At 43.6% G+C, this 16,539-nt stretch overlaps 1 protein-coding gene across 1 annotated transcript in view; it reads right to left on the bottom strand.

The window, feature by feature from the left end:
- LOC135075384 (formin-like protein) overlaps nucleotides 1-16,539 on the bottom strand; it is a 113,513-nt gene that overhangs the window by 14,641 nt on the left and 82,333 nt on the right. Inside the window, exons 6-15 of the mRNA XM_063969829.1 lie at nucleotides 16,416-16,535; nucleotides 13,365-13,613; nucleotides 10,723-10,866; nucleotides 9,541-9,657; nucleotides 4,924-5,052; nucleotides 4,239-4,478; nucleotides 3,422-3,533; nucleotides 1,275-1,615; nucleotides 656-850; nucleotides 250-406 (exon numbers count right to left, since the gene is read on the bottom strand). Of these exons, the coding sequence (XP_063825899.1) occupies nucleotides 250-406; nucleotides 656-850; nucleotides 1,275-1,615; nucleotides 3,422-3,533; nucleotides 4,239-4,478; nucleotides 4,924-5,052; nucleotides 9,541-9,657; nucleotides 10,723-10,866; nucleotides 13,365-13,613; nucleotides 16,416-16,535 (1,804 nt within the window). The remainder of the gene's footprint in view (nucleotides 1-249; nucleotides 407-655; nucleotides 851-1,274; nucleotides 1,616-3,421; nucleotides 3,534-4,238; nucleotides 4,479-4,923; nucleotides 5,053-9,540; nucleotides 9,658-10,722; nucleotides 10,867-13,364; nucleotides 13,614-16,415; nucleotides 16,536-16,539) is intronic.

Raw genomic sequence — 16,539 nt, 5'->3', positions numbered from 1 at the left:
CGATAGCAACATAATCACGCGCGAGCGATAAGGATGGGTAGCTTGGGGGGCTTGACCGGGCTTTAGATGAGTACCCTGCATAATAAACCCACCTGATTGGGTTTCAGCGCGATCCAGTTGAGCGTGGGCAGTTTGTACTTCGTGTCGACCTTCCTCTTGATCGTCATCGCATCATGTTGTAACGGCGGGTGCATTAAACCGGTTCAGTTTAGAACTGTAGCACGTAAGGTAGCATGTAACATGTCCAACCTTCAAGTGAGTACGGCTCGCCTACGGTCATCGCGTATTTGGCTGCGAGCTCCCGGATCCTACTGCGAGTCGCCTTTGTGCTCGTAGTGATACCGCCACTCAGGTCGATGCGATCTCCCTGCGAACCACGCGCGAGCAGCTCGCAGCGGGCTCGTGCCTATGTACTCACTTGATACAGTATCTGATACATTACATGCTATAGTCTGGTCTGTGAGCGACTGTGCGACGGGCGCCCGCAGTGAGTGTGCGAGCGCGACAGCAACATAATTACGCGCGAGCGATAAGGATGGGTAGCTAGGGGTCATTGGACAAAATTCTACGTGCTCACAGACCGGACTTTAGATAAGTACCCTGCTTAATAAAGGGCTTTACACGGCTAGATGAGTACCCTGCTTAATAAACCCACCTGATTGGGTTTCAGCGCGATCCAGTTGAGCGTGGGCAGTTTGTACTTCGTGTCGACCTTCCTCTTGATCGTCATGGCATCATGTTGTAGCGGAGGGTGCATCAAACCAGGGGCGGGCGGCGGCGGCGGCGCCACGGGTAAAACCGGCGGCGGCGGCGGCGGGGCGAGTGGCAGGTGAGTACCCTGCCTTATGTTCTAAATAAGGCAGGGTACTCACCTGCCATGTAGCACGTAACGTAGGATGTAACGTGTCCAACCTTCAAGTGAGTACGGCTCGTCTACGGTCATCGCGTATCTAGCTGCGAGCTTCTGGATCCTAAAGCGAGTCGCCTTTGTGCTCGCAGTGATACCGCCAGTCGGCTGATACAGTATCTGATACATTACATGCTACACGGCTATAGTCTGGTCTGTGAGTACGTAGAATTTTGTCCAATGATCCCAAGCTACCCATCCTCATCGCTCGCACGTAATTATGTTGCTATCGCGCTCGCACACTCACTGCGGGTGCCAGTCGCACAGTCGCGACAGCAACATAATTACGCGCGAGCGATAAGGATGGGTAGCTAGGGGTCATTGGACAAAATTCTACGTGCTCACAGACCGGGCTTTAGATGAGTACCCTGCATAATAAACCCACCTGATTGGGTTTCAGCGCGATCCAGTTGAGCGTGGGCAGTTTGTACTTCGTGTCGACCTTCCTCTTGATCGTCATCGCATCATGCTGTAACGGCGGGTGCATTAGACCAGGGGCAGGCGGCGGCGGCGGCGCAACGGGTAAAACCGGCGGCGGCGGCGGCGGCGGCGGGGCTAAAACCGGCGGCGGCGGCGGCGCGGGAGCCGGCGGCGGGACGGCGGGTGTAGGGACGGGTGGTGGTGGTGGTGATGGCCGGTGGTCGCCGTTCGTGAGCGCGTGACCGTTCGCTGTGCCGTTGCATAGCGCGTGGGAGGATATCGCGCCCACTGGAACAATGTTACAACTGTTAATTGTGAAAAATCTAAAACGTTAAATAACGGTATCGTTGTGGCCAATGAGCTGTTGTCATAGTGACATTGACGTAATGTCAATGTCACGCTAGAATCAAACGTTAGAATAGAGGGACGCGTAGAGACGTTTTCCCGCGCTTTTGATGCTATGTGATGAATGAGGGTTTTCGCGATTGAAAAATACGCCAGATGGCAATACGTAGACGCTAGGTCCAAATGCTGCATGATTGGTTATTTTTGACATGACATTGACGATATGTCAAAATCCACCAATCACGCAGCATTTGGACCTCGCGTCTACGTATTGCCATCTGGCGGATTTTTCAATCGCGAAAACCCTCATTTTATTTAAATTATGACAATATAGTGTGAAAGGTATACCATCAGGTGAGATACAATACAAACCAAGAGCTTCCTCGTTGAGGATAAAAAAAGACATAAGACTGTTGCTAAACGATACTGAAGTGTCCCTGAAATGACATTAAGGCTGGTTTTAGTGTCACGCGGACCGTCCGGTGCGGACCCGCTCCGCACGGCCAATCTGTATGAACTTCTAGGGAGCGTTTTAGAGTAATGCGGTCCGGAGGAACCGCTCCGCTCCCTAGCAGTTCATACAGATCGGCTGTGCGGAGCGATCCGCACTGACAGTCCGCGTGAAACCCAGCCTAAAGGATGGCGCTAGCGCTACTATCAATACTAGGTTATTAGTTTCGATTTTGGGTACGTTGGACAACACTGAAATGTCCCTTAGAAGGTATCCTTCCGTTTGGCCAAATTACTTTTCGCCAAAATTTCACTTTGCAAACAACTTATCGCCAAAGTTTCATTTCCCAAATGAACTTTTAGCAACTGTACTTTTCGCAACTAATTCATTTGGTCAAATTATCATTTGGCAAAATTTTACTTGGCAAATGTTTATATAGAAAATGTTTTATTTTGCCAAATATTATATCCCAGATAATTTGTTTGGTCAAATTGACACTTCACATACTTACCCACCGTTACCCACAAATCAAAGCATAAGGCAGATGATCATGGTTTTCACAAGAATTTTATGTAAAACAAAGAGATTGCAGAAAATAGTTTGGTTGCAGTAAGTAGGTATCGCAGAAAATAGTAGGTTAGGTTAGGTTAGAACAGTGACCCTTAACGCGCGATGGCGAGCGAAGCGTGCCGCAGTAGCGGCCGCCGAGCGCTAGAATCACCTCTATTGTTTAATGAATCATTTGGAAATTTCGATAAAAAGAATGAAATATGAAAATTAATTTAGAACAAATTTTATATTATCTACCCACTAAACAAAATAATAACCACAAGCTAATTTGTAGTCCATTCTATGCGACAATCAAATTATTTTGTAAATAGTTTATCGTGAAATATTTTTGCCAAATGAAACATTTGGCAAAACATACTTTGCCAAACAATAATTTGCTAAACAATAATATGCCAACAACGACATTTGCGAATTAAAAGTTTGCAATAAGTTGTTTTGCCAAATGAAAATTTGCGAAACGTTGTTTGCGATGTGATAATTTGGGAAACGTTTTTTGGCCAAACATTAGTAATCCCCCTTAGAATTATGACATTTATAAAAGGGCGCTAATCAATATGTACTAGATTATTATATCTGATTTTTATAAAGGAGTCTACAAAATTATAATGTGATTTGTATGAAGCATTCCTCGCATTTCTTTTGTCTGTCTATCCATCTTTTTAGAAAAGATAGAAATGACATGGACAGAATTATAACATAAAGAACAACATCAAATGAAGATAACTCACTTGAGGCCCCTCTAGGTAGCGACTTTGTGAGCGACTCCAACTCTTGGACTTTGGACTCGAGCATCGACTGGCGATTTCTCGAGTCCTGCTGCGCTCGCCTTAACGTTGATACCTGTAAAGCACAATTAATTCAAACTTTTGTTCAAGTAATCGGTTGTAAAATGTCGTAAATACACCAAAACACGTAAGTGTAATCCATACAAACTATGCCAAGAGATTCTTTAGAAGTAACAAATAAAATAGTTCAGATCTGATTTGATACGTTTTTCTCTCTATTCCAAAGTGGATTGAGTTCAAAATGAGTCCTGCTCTGATCTCATTTCTCGTCCTAGCGCCAGCTCGCTCGCTTCCAGCGGGACAGAGAGAGACAGCCAACCGCCTCTCACTGCTAGCGCTATCGCTGCTCGCTCTCTACGGTGCAGAGAGAGACAGTAGGTTAATTGTCTCTCTGTCCCGTAGAGCCCGTAGGAAATAGGCCTCCTCGACGATCTGCCGACGTACCTCGATCAGTTTGTCCCTCTGAAATAGCATCCTATCGCTCGTTGGCCAGCTGTCAGAGAGAGACAGCCTAATGCCCAATTCTGCTATCACTGCTAGTGCTATCGCTAACTCGCTCGCTCCCCGAGGGACAGAGAGAGACAGCCTACCTCCTCGACGATCTGCCGACGCACTGTGATCAGCTTGTCCCTCTGAAATAGCATCCTATCGCTCGTTGGCCAGCTGTCAGAGAGAGACAGCCTACTGCCAAATTCTGCTATCACTGCTAGCGCTATCGCTAGCTCGCTCGCTCCCCGCGGGCCAGAGAGAGACAGCCTACCTCCTCGACGACCTGCCGCCGCGCCTCGGCCAGCTGGTCCCTCTCCTGCCGGACTTGAGCCAGCTCCGCCTCCAACGTTCCTAGCTTCGCTATCGCTAGCTCGCTCGCTCCCCGCGGGCCAGAGAGAGACAGCCTACCTCCTCGACGACCTGCCGCCGCGCCTCGGCCAGCTGGTCCCTCTCCTGCCGGACTTGAGCCAGCTCCGCCTCCAACGTTCCTAGCTTCGCTATCGCTAGCTCGCTCGCTCCCCGCGGGCCAGAGAGAGACAGCCTACCTCCTCGACGACCTGCCGCCGCGCCTCGGCCAGCTGGTCCCTCTCCTGCCGGACTTGAGCCAGCTCCGCCTCCAACGTTCCTAACTTCGCTATCGCTAGCTCGCTCGCTCCCCGCGGGCCAGAGAGAGACAGCCTACCTCCTCGACGACCTGCCGCCGCGCCTCGGCCAGCTGGTCCCTCTCCTGCCGGACTTGAGCCAGCTCCGCCTCCAACGTTCCTAGCTTCGCTATCGCTAGCTCGCTCGCTCCCCGCGGGCCAGAGAGAGACAGCCTACCTCCTCGACGACCTGCCGCCGCGCCTCGGCCAGCTGGTCCCTCTCCTGCCGGACTTGAGCCAGCTCCGCCTCCAACGTTCCTAGCTTCGCTATCGCTAGCTCGCTCGCTCCCCGCGGGCCAGAGAGAGACAGCCTACCTCCTCGACGACCTGCCGCCGCGCCTCGGCCAGCTGGTCCCTCTCCTGCCGGACTTGAGCCAGCTCCGCCTCCAACGTTCCTAGCTTCGCTATCGCTTCTCGCTCCAACGCCGCTAGCCTTTCGTGAGCCTGTTGACAAAACATTTTTGTTGCGAAATAGTTTCTATTACAACTACATAAGATACAAGTGTTTAGTTATATGCCGTCGTCTGTACTTGGATATTTTACACAGCGCCATTTGGTGTCAAATTAAGCAGCTTGTTTTTTGAGCACCAGAGAACGGACAGAAACATATTTAAGCTTTCCTTTGTGAATACATACAACATATGCGAAAGACCATTAGGCGACCGCTATGTATCAAGTAAGTACGAAAAATAACATACGTGTGTGATATATTATGACAAAGCTACACTAATTTGTTTTGCAACTGGCTTCAACAGTCTTGATTCGGACTTTATAAATCTATTCTCAAGAATTGGCTCTTTTACACATTCCAACAATGTTGTATTTATATTCAATACAAGTATGTATTTTTAAATACAAAAAGAGTGTTTCAATCAGGGTTCGAAAATATCCGATATTTATTTTAAATATCAAAATATCGGATATTTATGATATATATCCGATATATGTATATCAACTTTGATATATTGGTTAGGCAAGTTATATTGGTTATCAGAAAAATATAAAAAAAAATCTATGTGGCATATTTTAAAAATAATAGGCATTTTAAAAAAATCAAAAAATTCTACTCCAGGTGACGGTCCTTTTACTCGTGTTGCCACAAATCTTCACTTTTTCCAAATTTTTTTTTTGTTATGTAACCCTGAATAATGCTTCTCTAAATTGTTATCAAAATTACAAAACCAGCTGCTCCAACTTGGATGAAAAAAATACATTATTCCCAAAAAAAATATCAAAATAAAAATTTTGCCTAGTTTAAACTGACTGTACTGAAAAAAAATTGTACTACGCGAGTGTGGCAAGTGACGTCATAATTTGGCGCATTTAGTAAGGATTCCAAAATGGTATAACACTTTGTAAAATCTTGCTGTAACTGTCGACAATTTTTGTTTATTGGAAATAATCCCGTTTTTAATTTTATCTACCTTGGTTAAAAATATTATTCTCATGTGCCCAAAATGAGGATCAGTACTGTTGTAGAAAATTCAATAAAACTAGTATCTACGTTAATCTTTAAGACATAAGAAAGATATATCTTTTTGAATTATCCAAATCGGACCATTACTTACGAAGATATTAAGTAATAAACATAGGCCGTTTTTGCCGCTAAAAGTCAACGTACGCAGGGCCGCGTGACGTCACTATATCCGAATCGAGCGCAGCCGGCGTACTATTGGGATGGAAAATATTTTTTTCCAGCTAAACTATCAGTTTTAGAAAAAAACTTTTAATAACATTTATTCATCAAAATAAAGTAACCTATCGACCAGTAATTTTTAAAAATAAAAATTGTGAAAAATAAGTATCGCTATGTCCAAAAACCACATTTTCATAGGATTCGATGCAATGCGGAGACGCGGTTGGGGTGAGTGTAACTTAATGATTGTTTGTATTGAACATAATAATACATAATAATATGATGCTAATAATACCCAGTTTCTGGCCTGGGGGGGGGATAAGTCATACCCAGCTTATAGCCTGGGGGGAGGGGCAAGCCTTACCCAGCTTCTGGCCTTGGTGGGAGGGGGGGGAGAGGCAAGTCATACCCAGTTACTGGCCTGGGGGGGGGGGGTATGTAATACCCAGCTTCTGGCCGAGGGGGAGTCATACCCAGCTTATGCTTATGGGCTGGGGGGAGGGGCTAGCCTTACCCAGCTTCTGGCCTGGGGGGAGGGTCAAGTCATACCCAATTTCTGGCATGGGGGGGGGGGGGGTGTCATACCCAGCTTCTGGCCGAAGGGGAATCATATCCAGCTTATGCTTATGGCCTGGGGGAGGGGCAAGCCTTACCCAGCTTCTGGCCTGGGGGGAGGGGGAGGGGTCAAGTCATACGCAACTTCTGGCCGAGGGGGAAGTCATGCCCAGCTTATGACCTGGGGAGAGGAGGGGGGCGGGGGAGTCATACCCAGCTTCTAGGCTAAGATTAAATAGATTTCCAGGAGGGAGCAGCTGTCCTTTCCTGCAGCAGCTGGCCCGCCCATGGGAACGGCGAATAGATAGGTAGGTTTAACTTAGAAAAACTAAATAACAGGTAGGTAAGTATTGCGTGTACATCGAAATGATCTTCATAGCAATGTCTTGTAGCCTAGGCAGAGTGTAATCTGCCTCAGCTATACCTTATTGTTAGAAGTAAATAAAATAATACTTATACATTTTTATATTTTACTTGGAAGAAGACAACACTTATGAACACTTTATTTGAATAAATCGCCAAATATACCACCGCGGAGACCCCAATCGCGTCTCTGCGTTCCATTGAATCGTATGAGCGTATGGATTTTTTGCGTTATTTTTCACAATTTCTATTTTTAAAAATTACCTATCGATAGCTTACTTTATTCTGATGAATAAATGTCATTACAAGTTTTTCTCTAAAACTGATAGTTTGGCTAGAAAAAAATATTTTCTATCTACGCAGTACGCCGGCAGCGTTCGGATCGGATATAGTGACGTCATCGTCCCCGCGCCGGGCGGTCAGCGAACTTTTTTAGTAATTTGGCCATAACTTCGTCAATTTTTGTCGTAGAACAAAAATTTTTGGACTGTGTATTAAGGATTTCTTAGCCCTATAAATCTGCATTCACAGCTAAAAATCGAAATGATCCTCATTCAAGTTTCTGGCTTAAGTGAGGTGGAGAAGCCATTTTAAAAGGTATGAGCGGGACGGAGAGGGCCATCTTACCAAGCAGGGATGTTATGGATATCCGTAACCGTAACCGAAACTATCGGATATCCGAAATAAAAAAATATCCATAACCGTAACCGAAACTAATTCAAAAGTTACGGATAGTTTCGGATAAAGGCGGAGTCTAAGGGTACAGTTCCAAACTGCAAAACTCTATGAAATCTGCAGTATACAGGCCGCAGCTGCAATGCCGCGCTGCCGATTTCATAGAGTTTTGCAGTTTGCGGTCTGCGGCCCCCGTCTTGGAATTGTACCTTAAATCTTAATATTTGTTACCAACTTGTCTGGCATTCGCTGGCACCATCTAATATGCCAGCCTGTTTTACCTTTATCATACATAGGTGTCGTCTTAGTTGGTACATAAAGTAGCTATGTGGGTCACGCTCACGCAGCATCTTGCTATTTGTATTATACCTACATTTTTAAATTCTAATAATTCCGTAACCGAAATTATCCGAGACTTTCGGATAATCTGAAATGATTTCATATCCGTGACCGTAACCGAAACCGGTATAATATTATTCTAATATCCGTAACCGTATCCATAACCGAAACTTCATATCCTTATTATCCTTATTATCCCTGTTACCAAGTACCAGTGCAGGCAGAGCAGGTAGTAAAGGCGCGCGCGCACGGGTGACTTTTGTCACAGTATGTCAACTACTAATTACTGTCATAATGACAAAAGTTTCTGTGAATTTTGGGCACATTAGAATAATAATTTTTAACCAAGGTAGATAAAGTTAAAAACGGGACTATTTCCTAAAAACCAAAAATTGTCGACAATTACAGCAAAAATTTACCAAGTGTTATACCATTTTGGAATTCTTACTAAATGCGCCAAATTATGACGTCACTTGCCACACTCGCGTAGTACATTTTTTTTTTCAGTACAGTCAGTTTAAACTAGGCAAAATTTTTATTTTGTATTTTTTTTTGGGCATAATGTATTTTTTTCATCCAAGCTGGAGCAGCTGGTTTTGTAATTTTGATAACAATTTAGAGAAGCATTATTCAGGGTTACATAACAAAAAAAAAATTTGGAAAAAGTGAAGATTTGTGGCAACACGAGCAAAAGGACCGTCACCTGGAGTAGAATTTTTTGATTTTTTTAAATGCCTATTATTTTGAAAATATGCCACATAGATTTTTTTTTATATTTTTCAGATAACCAGCACAACTTGCCTCAACACCCAGTTCCGGCTTGACGTTACATTACGGGACACCCTGTATATCAATTTTGTATGAAAGCCATATTATTATTTTATTGTATTATTCATTAATACTATTGCATATGTGCTACATAAACATGTTTTTAATGTTTTTAAACCTTAAAATCAGACAAATAAAACAAAAACAAAATATTCTTTTAAATACGGCAAAATCAACTAAAAAAATAAAAATCTTATGTCAAAAAGTACAAATACAGTGACAAATTTTAAAAGTTGATATATATTATCAAAACCGGCTTGATATATATCGGATATATATCCGATATATATCTTGATATATATATCGGATATATATCCGATATATATCTTGATATATATCCCTTGATATATATCCTCGAACCCTGGTTTCAATAAATACATTATAAATGCAAACATTCCATTCGTTCAAAAAGTTTCATGCTATTTAATTGTTAGCCAATACGCGCTTCATTGGCGACGAGTTACATCAACAAAAACAATTTTATATCTACATAACATTATTATATTGTTCAAAAAGCAATTATTTCATGTACTCACATGCCCCAACTCATCCTCGAGTTCGTTGACCTTCTCCAGGGCGGCTGTCTTCGTCTCACTATCCTCCATGAGGGCGGCCACATCGAAAACATTGTCCAAATACGCCGATATTTGCACCTGTATTAAAAAGGTTACAATAAAAAGGTTAAAATTATGTTAGAAATCTACAATGCAATAGTTCACAACGTTTCCACAAATCACGCAATTCTTGTTTATTCGCCAAAGGAATTTCGACTTTAATGATAGTGAGCACGTGTTACGAATTGCTGTTTGGTTAATTATATTTAATAAGTTAGTACTAAACTAAATGTATGAATATGAACTTGTTGCTAGCGATATTTCATTCTAAGGAAAATAGATATTTGTTTAATACTATGTAAAGTAGATACAGATTAGTTTTCCTATAAAAATGAGTCTACAATTTATTGATTATCTCATGTTCTGTCCCAATTTGATGAACTTCAATTTTAAATATAAATAGTGACAGAATATTTTTTAACAATTTTTTTGTCAATTCAAGTTTGAAAGTTTAAAAAAGGTAAGGTAAGGTAAAAGTAAAGCTAAGAAAGGGTACGTAACGAACGTAAGGAAGGTTATGCAAAGAAAGTATTAGGTGCAGTATTGTAAATAAACTAAAAAGTGTCCTCTATCAGCAAAAGTACTACTGCATTGGCGTTCGCATGTTGGCGCCACCAGCGACAGTTGACAGTGGCGCCAACTGGTATTCGCGATAAGAAATAACTTAAAATATCACCAGCTAGATTAGGATTTCCCTGATTCGCGGCAAATATTTGACGTGTACACACGGCCACAGTGTTAACTATCCATTTCCGTTTTTGCTCCCGCTCTCATCAAATGGTGATTATTTGCGATAGAACGAGACAACATGACCGGCGATGGGCAGTTGACACTGTTGCCGATAGTACCCTTCAAATTAATCACATGTAACGATGTAGTCAGAGGTCCATATCGAAAATTGTAGTTCAAACATTTTAACGTCTAAGAACAGAGAAAAACTTATCAGTAGTTGTTTAGCAAAAAAGTTGTGTTAGATCAAATACATTTTTTCTATCAATAGGGAGTTTCGTTTCAACAGTTCACCAAAAATAGTTCATTAGATTGGTAGTGCCAAAAACATGCGTGATGTGTGTGACTTGCTCACGCGCACCTATATGTCTTTACCTGTAGATCCTCGCTCTCGCAGTGCCTCAGCCTCTCCAAATAGTCGTCGAGCTTGAGCGCCGTGAATTCGTATTGCAGATGCACCCTAAAGTTCATATCCTCGACCGAATGCACGATGATATTCACAAACTGCATGCACGCCACCTGTCGGCCGGAATAGTAAACGTATGTATAAACAGTTTTTCTTTGTAAAGTTATCAGCATTAGGTTATTTGGTTTCCATTGTAGAAGCACGACAATTTAAAGACAGAAGCTTGCACTTTCCCACGCTGACTAAACGGGAGGGGGAAAGAAAGAAAGACAGAAAGAATAATTTATGCAGAAGGGGAAGTCTGATAATGGCATATTTTAACAACATTTTTTTTATTTATATTCTAGACAAGGCAGGTATTTGACCGCAATCGCACCTGGTCTGCAATGCAGTCTAGGATGGTACATATCTGCCCTGTAAGTGCCTATTCACTCTCGCCTTGAAGACGCTTTGGATTCAACAACATCCACGGTAAAAACAAATGTTGACAGCATTGATGTGTTTCGGCAGTTGGAGATAAGATTGCCAGTTCCAATGTGGTTGAGGATTTCGGGTGAAGCTCACTTACACCTGATCATCGCTTTCCATCAGGCCAAGAGCTTCCTCCTTATAAAAATACAAAACAAACTGTAAGTTGTCATCATGTACTACATAATCAAAGTCCCGTTGCTCTCAGTTTCAAATAGGTAAGGTCGACATTGTTGTTGCAAAATTGTCCCTATTAGAAGTACATAAGATTCCACAGTTTTTAGCTTGATATGCCGTCGTAGGCACTACGTTAGGCGATTATCACACTGCACCGCGCTCCGCCGCGGTCCGCGTGATTACATATAACGAATCCCGTGCGCAAACGCGTTGTCAGTGTGTTGTGTCGCGCGTGTTTTCTATACAAAGTGAGGTAAGTACCTCACTTTCTATAGAAAACACGCGCGACGATTAAATCTGTCGTCCCGCGTACCGCGGCGGAGCGCGGTGCAGTGTGATAATCGCCTTAGTGTGTAAAACTCACCATAAACTCGATATGAAACGTGTCATAATTCATGAAGTACTCCATAAGCGTGTGAAACCTCCTCGGTTCTCCGACCACTTCTTTAAAGTTGTCGAACGCCGACAGAATGATCTGGTGACCACCCTTCACTAGGCAGATGGCAGCTAAGAGTTCTAGCACCAGCGCTTTGGCTCTTAGTTTCAAATAATTTATCAACCAAGGTGTAAAACTCAACATAAACTCGATATGAAACGTGTCATAATTCATGAAGTACTCCATAAGCGTGTGAAACCTCCTCGGTTCTCCGACCACTTCTTTAAAGTTATCGAACGCCGACAGAATGATCTGGTGACCACCCTTCACTAGGCAGATGGCAGCCAAGAGTTCTAGCACCAGCGCTTTGGCTCTTAGTTTCAAATAATTTATCAACCAAGGTGTAAAACTCACCATAAACTCGATATGAAACGTGTCATAATTCATTAAGTACTCCATAAGCGTGTGAAACCTCCTCGGTTCTCCGACCACTTCTTTAAAGTTGTCGAACGCCGACAGAATGATCTGGTGACCACCCTTCACTAGGCAGATGGCAGCCAAGAGTTCTAGCACCAGCGCTTTGGCTCTTAGTTTCAAATAATTTATCAACCAAGGTGTAAAACTCAACATAAACTTGATATGAAACCGCCTAGGTTCTCCGATCACCTACAGTATGATCTGGTGGTCACCCTTCACAATGCAGATGGCGGCTAACAGTTCTAGCACCAGCGCTTTGGCTCTTTGTTTCAAATAATTTATCACATTGTGTAAAAACAGTGTAAAACTCACCATAAACTCGATATGAAATGTGTCATAATTCATGAAGTACTCCATGAGCGTGTGAAACCGCCTCGGTTCTCCGACCACCTCCTTGAAGTTGTCGAACGCCGACAGAATGATCTGGTGACCACCCTTCACTAGGCAGATGGCAGCCAAGAGTTCTAGCACCAGCGCCTTGGCTCTTAGTTTCAAATAATTTATCAACCAAAGTGTGAAACTCACCATAAACTCGATATGAAACGTGTCATAATTCATGAAGTACTCCATGAGCGTGTGAAACCTCCTCGGTTCTCCAACCACCTCCTTGAAGTTGTCGAACGCCGACAGAATGATCTGGTGACCGCCCTTCACTAGGCAGATGGCAGCCAAGAGTTCTAGCACCAGCGCCTTGGCTCTTAGTTTCAAATAATTTATCAACCAAAGTGTGAAACTCACCATAAACTCGATATGAAACGTGTCATAATTCATGAAGTACTCCATGAGCGTGTGAAACCTCCTCGGTTCTCCGACCACTTCTTTAAAGTTGTCGAACGCCGACAGAATGATCTGGTGACCGCCCTTCACTAGTCAGATGGCGGCCAAGAGTTCTAGCACCAGCGCCTTGGCTCTTAGTTTCAAATAATTTATCAACCAAGGTGTAAAACTCACCATAAACTCGATATGAAATCGCCTAGGTTCTCCGACCACCTACAGTATGATCTGGTGGTCACCCTTCACAATGCAGATGGCGGCTAACAGTTCTAGCACCAGCGCTTTGGCTCTTAGTCTCAAATAATTTATCACATTGTGTAAAAACAGTGTAAAACTCACCATAAACTCGATATGAAACGTGTCATAATTCATGAAGTACTCCATAAGCGTGTGAAACCGCCTCGGTTCTCCGACCACTTCTTTAAAGTTGTCGAACGCCGACAGAATGATCTGGTGACCGCCCTTCACTAGGCAGATGGCAGCTAAGAGTTCTAGCACCAGCGCCTTGGTACGTAGCGAGTGGTGGACTAGGGAAAGCGCGATGCTGTTGATGGCTTCGCGATGCTGGATCACCATGTTGAAACCGTACTGTAAGAAGAATAGAGAATTTGAAATGAAGTGATTTGTCTTATCGTATGTAGGTGTAGTGTTAATTGTGAAAGATCTAAAACGTTAAAATAACGGTATAGATGACCCACGCTGAACTGTCCCACCAAACTCAATGACAGGGGGGGCGCTACCATCGTTCAACTGTATGGTTTCCAACATGGCAAAAATCGGAACCAGCGATCTGGTATTGACAGTGGTGCCCCACTGTCAATGTCATGGATAGGACAGTTAAGTGGGTCTAGACAAAGTGCAAATTATAATCGCAAACCGGTCGATAAATGGTCGAAAAGCCCCTTTTTTGTATGGAGTTTTGACGGATTCTATTTTCGATTCGATCAAAAAGTGCGTTTTGTCTACGGGGGTAGTATTTTGGAACTACTATATCGTTATAGCCAATGAGCTGCTGTCATAGTGACATTGAAGTAATGTCAATGTAAAAGTAGTGACAACAATAAGTTATTTTCAAATGCGGCGGTATTATACGTTGACGATCAAATTTTACAGTAGGTAAATGGAGTAGTTCAGAGGGCTTAGTGTGAGTTATTATATCAAACGCGCTCACTAGTGAGCGCGTCAAAAAATGACATTAAATGTATGACGGATTGTACAGCGCCCCTAGCGGGAAACGTTCAAAAACTAAAATGTTCATACATTTTTCACTAGATTTAGTCCAGTAGAATTAGCTTTTAAATCGGAAATAATTCCTACAAAAGATTTTTTTGCTTTAATGGCTTCATTGGTTGCCCATTAAGACTCTCCTAAGTTTTCGACTTCGACGGAGTTGTGCTTAAGTGGTGGGGACCCCCGAAAGGGGCGTTTTTTCGGTTTTCCGGTTATACCGCGTAAAGGACTTACCCTATCGAAAAGTGGTCTTCATGACGGTTAAAGGGCACTTAATCCTGCATTGAATAAGACCAAATTCATATGTTTTGGACAAACCGTTCTCGCTCTAAAGTTCGGCAAAGTAGAAAATATACGTATAATTAATGACCCTCTCCACGTCCAATGGCTTGTTACCCACATGCTTCCAAGCCTTATAAAGCGTCGCCTTAACCAGTGTAACCCTAACAAGGCTCACGAGTTTGATTCGCTTATCCTTGTTCGTCCCACCCGTTCCTTAACTGCGGTTGCTGCACCTCTTCCTGGCACTCTCCTGAACGACTCTGTGTTACCTACTGTGGCTGCCCCTCTTCCTTGTATCCTCCTGCATGACTACGTTGCCTAGCCGTATGCCTGGTCTAAGGTTCGACGACAAAATCAACAACAACAAGTTCATATTAAAACGCTGAAGAGTTTTTTGTTTGTTTGTTTGAACGCGCTAATCTTAAGAATCACTAGTTTGATTGAAATCATTAATTTTGTGTTGAATAGCTCATACATTGAGGAAGGCTATAGGATATATACAATCACTCTACGACTAATAGAGGCGAAGCAGTAAAGAAAAATGTTGCAAGCACGGGAAATAGTATTTAAACTATTTTCACTCGTACGAAGTTGATTTTGTGGCGTCGAACCTTGGACCAGGCATATGGCTAAGCAATGAAATCGTACAGGAGGGTACAAGGAAGAGGGGCAGCTACATTAGGTAACACAGAGTCGTTCAGGAGAGTGCCAGGAAGAGGTGCAGCAACCGCAGTTAAGGAACGGGTGGGACGAACAAGGATAAGCGAATCAAACTCGTGAGCCTTGTTAGGGTTACACTGGTTAAGGCGACGCTTTATAAGGCTTGGTAGCATGTGGGTAACAAGCCATTGGACGTGGAGAGGGTCATTAATTATACGTATATTTTCTACTTTGCCGAACTTTAGAGCGAGAACGGTTTGTCCAAAACATATGAATTTGGTCTTATTCAATGCAGGATTAAGTGCCCTTTAACCGTCATGAAGACCACTTTTCGATAGGGTAAGTCCTTTACACGGTATAACCGGAAAACCGAAAAAACGCCCCTTTCGGGGGCCCCCACCACTTAAGCACAACTCCGTCGAAGTCGAAAACTTAGGAGAGTCTTAATGGGCAACCAATGAAGCCATTAAAGCAAAAAAATCTTTTGTAGGAATTATTTCCGATTTAATCAATTTTTGTGTTTAATTCTACTGGCCTAATTCACACTCAGCCCACAGTTGAAATTCTTTCTCGTTTGCCGTTTCCACCTCGCGCTCTTTGTTATACTATAGTGGCAGAATGCAGGCACAGCCAGGCTCCCTGGGGCATCCAGCTCCCGCTCTTTATGACACTTTAGAGGCAGATCTTGCTGGTTAATTTGATGCAGTATCAATGCGAACCCTATCGTCTAGTTACTCGCGATTTCCAGTTACGGGACTATTCCCACCTCTCGTTTACACCGCTGCAACTCCTGTGTAGCCAGGAACTACAGCTTGACCGCCAATAAAAACCCAAACAGTGAAGGTTTGTCCCGAGGGAAAGTTAAACTGTCATTGGACCCGCAACGAAATTAATAAGAAGAACATAGGAGGAGTTCGCGACTTCCAGCTACCAACTATTTTTAGAAGACTAGCGGTATAGTCTGGTCCGGGAGCACGTAGAATTTTGTCCAATGACCCCAAGCTACCCATCCTTATCGCTCCCGCGTAATTATATTGCTGTCGCGACTGTGCGATGGACGCCCGCAGTGAGTGTGCGAGCACGACAGCAACATAATTATGCGCGAGCGATAAGGATGGGTAGCTTGGGGTCATTCGACAAAATTCTACGTGCTCCCGGACCAGACTATAGATGCTTCTTTTGGTTGACCATGGACCATGCTTTAGTGTCCCCACGTACCTTATTGTTCATGATAGCCCGCATGCACATGATGCACACGTGTATATCGTCAGTCGAGGCGCCCATGTTAAGCCGCGCCGCGTGTCTCGTCCGCCGTCGAGCCACGGCCGGGCTCCCACTCTTT

This window comes from Ostrinia nubilalis, chromosome 10 (genome assembly GCF_963855985.1).
Source record: "Ostrinia nubilalis chromosome 10, ilOstNubi1.1, whole genome shotgun sequence".
Lineage (NCBI taxonomy): Eukaryota > Metazoa > Arthropoda > Insecta > Lepidoptera > Crambidae > Ostrinia > Ostrinia nubilalis.
The sequence above is the reverse complement of the archived record's forward strand: the minus strand, read 5'-3'. Positions and strand labels throughout refer to the sequence as shown.